The sequence below is a fragment of the Eptatretus burgeri genome, chromosome 11 (assembly GCF_056783735.1).
Source record: "Eptatretus burgeri isolate ZD-2024b chromosome 11, Ebu_testis_v1, whole genome shotgun sequence".
Lineage (NCBI taxonomy): Eukaryota > Metazoa > Chordata > Myxini > Myxiniformes > Myxinidae > Eptatretus > Eptatretus burgeri.
The window spans coordinates 24,178,090-24,185,829 of NC_140971.1; the positions used below are offsets into that span (position 1 = coordinate 24,178,090).

The 7,740-nt window shown below is 43.0% G+C and overlaps 1 protein-coding gene and 1 long non-coding RNA gene across 4 annotated transcripts in view; one reads left to right on the forward strand and one right to left on the reverse strand.

Annotated features, from left to right (window-relative positions):
* The first annotated feature begins 2,181 nt into the window (after window positions 1-2,181).
* The window catches only part of LOC147016669 (uncharacterized), a 30,778-nt gene continuing 25,219 nt past the window's right edge, over window positions 2,182-7,740 (forward strand). Inside the window, exon 1 of the long non-coding RNA XR_015049150.1 lies at window positions 2,182-2,276. This is a non-coding gene — a long non-coding RNA (uncharacterized LOC147016669). The remainder of the gene's footprint in view (window positions 2,277-7,740) is intronic.
* The window catches only part of LOC147016670 (uncharacterized), a 96,897-nt gene continuing 91,496 nt past the window's right edge, over window positions 2,340-7,740 (reverse strand). For all 3 annotated transcript variants that reach the window (XM_085845557.1, XM_085845555.1, XM_085845554.1), the window contains exon 7: window positions 2,340-3,132. In XM_085845557.1, coding sequence (XP_085701683.1) covers window positions 2,851-3,132 — 282 coding nt within the window. In that variant the 3' untranslated portion in view covers window positions 2,340-2,850. The remainder of the gene's footprint in view (window positions 3,133-7,740) is intronic.

The window sequence follows — 7,740 nt, forward strand, 5'->3', positions numbered from 1 at the left end:
ATTAACATCAAACCTCGAAAAGGCACATCCGCGGGTCCCCGGCAATATTCCTGGCAAATTTCAATGAGATCGGACCGGCGGTCGTCGAGAAACGGCGGTCGCAGACAGACAGACAAACAGACAGACACACACAGAGATTGCTGGAATTATAGATAGACTAGTGCATGCCCGTAGGTGCGTGCCCATAGGTGCGTGCCCGTAGGTGCAAACAAAACAAAACAAAAAACTTTCAAACCGCATGCCAGAAACAACTACACAGGCCGTTCCTTCGCTCTCACGTGCCCGTACGTGCGTGGCCGTACATGCAAAAAAAAAAAAACTTTCAAACCGCGTGCCAGAAACAACAACCACACAGGCCGTTCCTTCGCTCTTGTAAACGACGACTGGATTGGGGCATTGTGTTTATCTATAAATGCGCATAATAAATCGAGAAATTATTAGAATACAATAACTCATCACTATGCGGAAGTAGTGCATGCCCATATGAAATGTTCACATGCAATCCACAAATTATCGCTTGCATTGAAGTAACAACTGCTGTGATATTTACACACACAGAGTATACACGAAGTCATCATTATCCAGAAGCCCGTACGTTGTAACCCGTAATGGGGAACGTGGCTGCCGTAAAAAAATAAAAAATTAATAAATAAATAAATATTCAAACCGTGAGCAACAAACAACAACCACACAGGCCGTTTCTTCGCTCTCGCGTGCCCATACGTGGGTGGCGCGGAAGTTCGCATATCACAGTTACGATGACTCGCAATTTCGGTTTTAATGGCCAATTATTCAATTTGCGCCAACGTATTTTGCCTTTTCGCAATGTCCTCGCAAGGAAAAACAAAAAGAGAAGAGAAGAGAGAGAAAAAAATTACTTTCTGGTTCGGAGCACACCAGCACTCTGATGTTACCGAAATTTATGCACCGTCTCATATGAAAACGATCATAACTTGCGGCATTGTGTTTATCGATAAATGCGCATAAGAAGTCGAGAAATTATTAGAATACACGGTCATCACTCTCCGGAAGTCCGTACGTTACAACGTATTTTGCCTTTTATCGCAAAGAAAACTCAAAGAGAAGAGGAAAGAGGAGAAAAAAAAACGGCATGCACCGTCTGCACCGTGCGGATGTTGCAGCATGCACCGTCTCTATGAAAATGATCATAACTTGCGGCATTATGTTTATCTATAAATGCGCATAAGAAATCGAGAAATTATTAGAATACACAAAGTCATCACTCTCTGGAAGTCCGTACGTTGTAACCCGTAATGGGGAACGTGGCTGAGCTTCCCTTCCCCATCGGCCACGCCCACGCAACAACGTGTATTGTCATTGGTTTGGTAAATAAATGGCCATAACTTGGGAAGCACTTGTCCGATTAATATCAAACCTTGAAAAGGCACATACTCAGGTCCCCAGCAATATACCTGGCAAGTTTCAATTAGATCGGACCAGCGGTTGTCGAGAAACAGCGGTCACAGACACACACACACACACACACACACACACACACACACACACACACACACACACACACACACACACACACACACACACACACATTGCTGGAATTATAGATAGATGAACTTCACTTCTTCCCTATTCCCCAACCCCCACACACTCCGCTTGTCTGACATTCAGTCCACATCTAAAATCTGCACTCTATGATTAAAAACTTTGAAGGTAAGAATTTCCACACATCCTTCATGCTCTCCGTTTTTGTTTAAAAAAAAAAAAAGAGTATGATTGGAAAATAGGCTTTTGATCTGAGCACATACCACTTATTACTGCAATTGTACAATGTTCTGAAAGTAGTTTGTTTTACCTCCGCTTCCAAAGGTGGATGGAGGTCATGTTTTCACCTCTGTCTGTCAACAAAATATCTCAAAACGTTGTGGATGGATTTGGACGAAATTTGGTGGACAGCTTGGGTATGTGACAAGGACGAAATGATTAGATTTTGGTGAAGATCCGAATCCGGATCTGGATCTGAGAATTTTAAAAGTAATTTTTCACCATTGAGAGATCGGGCCAAAAACGACATATGGCAGGATATCTCAAAAATTTGTGAACGGATTCAAACGAAACTTGGTTGATCATTGCACGGGGTAAATTTAATGATTACTGGACCTTTATTCACAAAGGGTAATCCGCTTGGCCCTTCTTGCTATTGGTATCGCAGTAAGTGCAGCATTTTGGATCATCAGGGCCATTGCATATCCTCTGAGATACTCAAATGGACCTCCGGAATGGTGCTGCAACGTCAGAAAGTAAGAATTAATATTTTAAATAAACAAACACGTTTTGCCTTTTAAACCAGATCCAGACATATGTAATTGAAAATAACGATTAACTTTTTATTAAAATGAACAATGATACAAACCACAGCAAACTTGTGAAAGCAAAGCATTTTGTCAAACATGCTTCATGGCTTGTTGATGAGATTAAGCACAGCCTATTGGCAGACAGCAAAGGAGTACACTCAGCTCACAGCCGAACACAGCTATGTGCAAGCTTGCAAGTGTTTGCTTTGCAAACAATAATCAGGCAAAGCAGGTCATGGTGGTCAGCAAAGTATACGAGATATACAACATGGTGGTCAGTCCTGCGTTTGTTAAATGACAGGCAAAAAAAACAAACGTTCATAAAATACGAGGGCACGCTCCACGGTGCCAAACTTTTTCTCCTAAGGGTTTTACAATTTGTTGAAAGAGAAAATTTTTGAACAACGAGAAAGAGAAATGCTGCCCCTGGCAATAACTTCCACCTAACAACCTAGTGGAGAAAATGTAACAAGGAAAAGATAACAAACACAAGATTTAGAGTAATGCTGAGCAAACAGGGTTACTTCCACGATGTTACTTTTGAGTTCTGGGCAATAAAAGCCATCTGGCTTGCCAAGGTTACATCCTTGACACCCAAAGGAAGACCAGCTTTTCTTGGCTCCCCAGTATCGCAAGAGAAAGCTGCCGATGGGGACTGAGCCGTGGCTGGCACGCAGAGGTAATAGCGAGCAAAGTTTGCCAGCCGTGGATAGCGCGCCTCGTTTTGGTGCCACCACGACAGCGGGCAGGAACTGGGGCTCAATTGTGGTTCCATGATGTAGCCTCGAAGTTCTTGCTGCACCTGGGATAACACACGTGGGTGTAGCTTTGCTCTGTATCATTTAGGCATTCATTGAAAAAGATCAGAAAAGGCAGCCAAAAACGCGGCAGACAAAACAACAGATCAATACACCCCATGTTAATGTATGTGTATGTATACATGACCGGTCTAAAGTTTTAGAACACCTACATTTTTCAGTTTTTACTGAAATTTAAGCAGTTCAAGTTCAGTGAATAACCTGAAATGGTACAAAGCTAAGCGGTGAACTGCCAGCGGTTCAAAAAAAAAAGTTTAGGTCACCAAAAACTGAAAAATTATGTAAATTTCAGTTTCAAAAAAGGCCCTTTTCTGGGAACAAGTAATGGGTCAGAAACTGCAGCTGTTCTGCAGCAATGGAAGCAAATTAAGCCTTTAAAGTTGATGTAAACAATTCCTACAGGTGTCCCAACTTTTGTTGATTAGTTACAAACCCTCTGTCTGAAAAAAGCAGTGTTGGAACAGACTGTGTTGCTATACCCTCTGAAGCATTATTTGGACAATATTGCACTGAAGGAAGTAGTATATTGCTATCATAATGGGGAGAAAAAGACAATTAACAAAGGAAGACAGAGAGATCATTCTAACCCTTAAAAGTGTCGGTCTTTCCTTTGGAGAAATTGCAAAGAAGCCAAGGTGTCAGTGAGTACAGTTTCCTACACCATCAAAAGGCACTTGGAAACTGGAGAAAACTCTGACAGGAGGAGGTCTGGCAGACCCAAAGCCACAACACAATCAGAAGACAAGTTTCTGAGAGTCAAAGCTTGCGTGATAGGCGGCTCACAGGACAGCAGCTTCAAGCACAGCTGAACACTGGTCAAAGTAAGGAAGCCTCAGTTTCAACTGTGAAGAGAAGACTTTGACCTGCAGGTTTGACAGGTCGAGTGACAGTAAGAAAGCCATTGCTAAGATGGCAAAATAAGAAAAAGAGGGTTGCCTGGGCCATGAAGCACTGCCAGTGGACTACTGAAAACTGGAAGAAGGTCTGATGGACCGATGAATGAAAATTTGAAATCTTCAGTTCATCACAAAGGGTTTTTGTACGCCGTCGAGTAGGCGAAAGGATGGTTCCTCAGTGTGTGACACCAACTGTCAAACATGGAGGAGGAAGCGTGATGATCTGGGGCTCTTTTGCTGGATCCAGAGTCGGCAACTTGCACAAAGTGACTGGCACCCTGAACCAAAAGGGCTACCACAGGATTTTGCAGCACCATGCAATACCCTCTGGTCTGTGCCGAGTTGGTCAGGGGTTCATCCTACAGCAAGATAACGATCCAAAACATACCACCAGGCTATGTCAGAACTTCCTCAGAAGAAAAGAACAAGGCGGAAGGCTTCAAATCATGGAATGGCCAGCACAGTCCCCAGACTTAAACACCATCGTGCTGGTTTGGGGTGAGCTGGACAGAAGGGTGAAAGCAAAGCAACCGACAAGTGCAACACATTTGTGGGAACTTCTGCAACAGTGTTGGGAAGAACTTTCTGAACAATATTTGATTTCCAGTATGCCACGTAAAAAAATGTAGAAATTCTTTCAGTGTAGAAAGAATGCCACGAGTATGTTCGGCTGTAATATCTGCAAAAGGTGGCAACTTTGATGAGTCAAAAATTGGTTCACAAAAAAATATTTTCACGAAAAATATGTGACCACTATATTCGTTTTTGTTGTGTGTCTGTCTGTCTGTATGTCTGTCTGTCTGTATGTCTGTCTGTCTGTATGTCTGTCTGTTTGTCTGTCTGTCCTGAGCATAGCTCCGTGGGTTTTGATCCGATCCTCATGAAATTTTGGTGGGAGGTTTATATCATGATCTAGTTGTGTTTTCCTGAAAATGGGCGTGGTCCGCCCATTATGGGCGGAGCCACGCCCAAAAAAGATGTGTTTTTAGGGGGTAGCCAATTTCAATTTGCATCTTCTCCTTGGTGTTTTGTCGAATATGACAGGGGTTTCAGTATTTGGTTAGCCCAATGGCACCTGCATAGCCCCACGGAGCTCGATTTTTCATTTTCGTCCCAAGGTCAAGGCCACAAGGTCACGAACTTAGAAAATTGCGAATTGTGTTTTTAGGGGGTAGCCGATTTCAATTTGCATCTTCTCCTTGGGGGTTTGTCGAATCTGGCAGAGGTTTCGGTATTTGGTTAGCCCAATGGCACCTGCCCCCACGGAGCTCGATTTTTCATTTTCGTCCCAAGGTCAAGGTCACGAACTCAGAAAATTGCGATTTTGACATAAAAATCCATCTTCTCTGAGAGGGTTGTCGAATCTGGCAGGGGTTTCGGTATTTGGTTAGCCCAATGGCACCTGCATAGCCCCACGGAGCTCCATTTTTCATTTTCATCCCAAGGTCGAGATCACAAGGTCATGAACTTAGAAAATTTAGAATTTTGACATAAAAATCAGATGACCGCCCAAACTTTGAGAGCTAGGATGACAATATTTTTTATGCATAATCTTGAGGTCATTCCCCACCTAAAGTCTTGAAACCATTTTTCTCTATCTCGAACACCTTGCCCGTGGCACCCCCTTCAAGTTTGTTTTTACGCTGATTTCATCAAAGTATGGATAATCCGAGGAGTGTGAAATGCCATATAGCCTATATGACGTTATATTGTTCCTGGAATGTTCCAGAGGAAGTTTTGCACCAAAGGTCATAATCCTTGACCTTTGACCTTTAAAGTTCACAAAGGTCAATTTTCAAATTTATGGGAATCAAACCGGGTTTTCGACCTTCTTCGATGAACTAACTCCATTGAGCTATAGCACGTATCCTGTTTCCTTATATTAATGTCCACAACATTGTTTTGGGACCTTTAAAGGTTATGCAAAGGTCAAATTTTTAAAGTTCTTGAACCAAACCGGGTTTTCGACGTTTTGCAGCTAATAACCTGTCACTCGTACCACATCATGTTGATCATTTTTATAACTTGGTCAAACATTATCACATTGTCTCATCCTTGACTTCTGAAACAATCTACATCATCAAATACCGCTCGTGAACCATCGTCGTCTTCAGAGTTGTTTAGATTAAATTTTGTTCAACAAAACAATTCCATGATTTCTTTTTTATCTGCAATTGTTTATTTGTTCGATGCATAAATTTCAGAGTGCATTGAAACATAAAACTGCTTAAATTTCAGTAAAAACTAGAAAAATGGGGGTGTTCTAAAACTGTTGTCCGGTTGTGTATGTATATGTATATATATATATATATATATATATATATATATATATATATATATATATATATATATATATATATATATATATATATATATATATATATATATATATATATATATATATATATATATATATATATATATATCTGTAAATATATATATATATATATATATATATGCATATTGAAAATGTACATATATGTATATATTGTAGCCGGCCGGGGGTCGGGTGAGAAGACCACTAGGTGGGGGTTACCTAACCTATCTCGGTTCCCACCAGACTCCCCGGAATTGTAGGCCGGATAACTCCGTGACGCGGAGGGTCGCTTAACACCTTAACCGAGCGTGGACGCCAATAACTCAACCGCTAGGGTCCTTCCGCCTTTGGGTTAATCGGGTTACCTAATTAATCACGTGGTTTAATTACCGGGGAACACGCCCTCGGTACGCCTTGTCCGAACCGGATCACTCTACCGGACCGGATCACTTTATCGGATCGGATGCAGCCGAGCGACATTGCCAAGGATGTACCGGCTAAAAGGAACGGATTGTTGGAAATAAAGTCCCTGCTAAACAAGGATTCGGACCATGCTGGATCAATGAAAGAAACCACAAAGACGAGCTGGGAACATTCCTAATAATAATTTATTTACAGTGGGTGAGGAAAGGTATGTGGTGCGACAAAGATTTATTGCGGTATGTTGTGCAGAGATAGGGGAGAGAGGTGTGGTGCAGCAAATAAACAGGCAGCTCATGAAGGGGACACATAGCAGACTTAACACGAAATTAAAAACAATAATAATGATAACGATCTTCTGCAGTCTTACTTAATCAGACAGGCGCTAGCTTTGAAACAGGAAGGGAAAGGAGTTGAGGCTATGATCTTGGTACCTTTGTGCATGATAGCACGACGCGCCACTAATACGTTTCTGGGGGGGGGAGGGATGCTCTGTGGTGTGGTACCCGACAGTGGGCGCGTCGTCTCTGGCTTCAGCCACGCGTGTGGAGACTGTGTTCGTGTAGGAGAAGCTTGAGTGGAGAAGGGGCGGAGTCCAGAGTGCGAGGATGGAGTGGCAGGTGGGACCAGGAAGGCGGAGATGAGGAGGCGGAGTCCAGACAGCAGGAGGCGGGTCATGGCGGTGTAGACGAGGCGAGGCAAGAGAGGCGGAGAAAGAGAAAAGAGAAAGGTGGAGGGACAGCTCCAGCCTTTATAGGACTTGCAGCTCGGAGGAAGGGGCCATGCCGAATTGAAACGTCATCAACTGAATCGGGCGCTCCAATTGGCCCCAACCCCTTACATGGCCCGCCAACTTTGGCTGGAAACCGCCTCACTTCCTTTCCGGCAAGGCCATCCCAGACAGCGGGAATATTCCGCTCCGACCCCACGACATGACACGAACCGCCCACACCGAAATT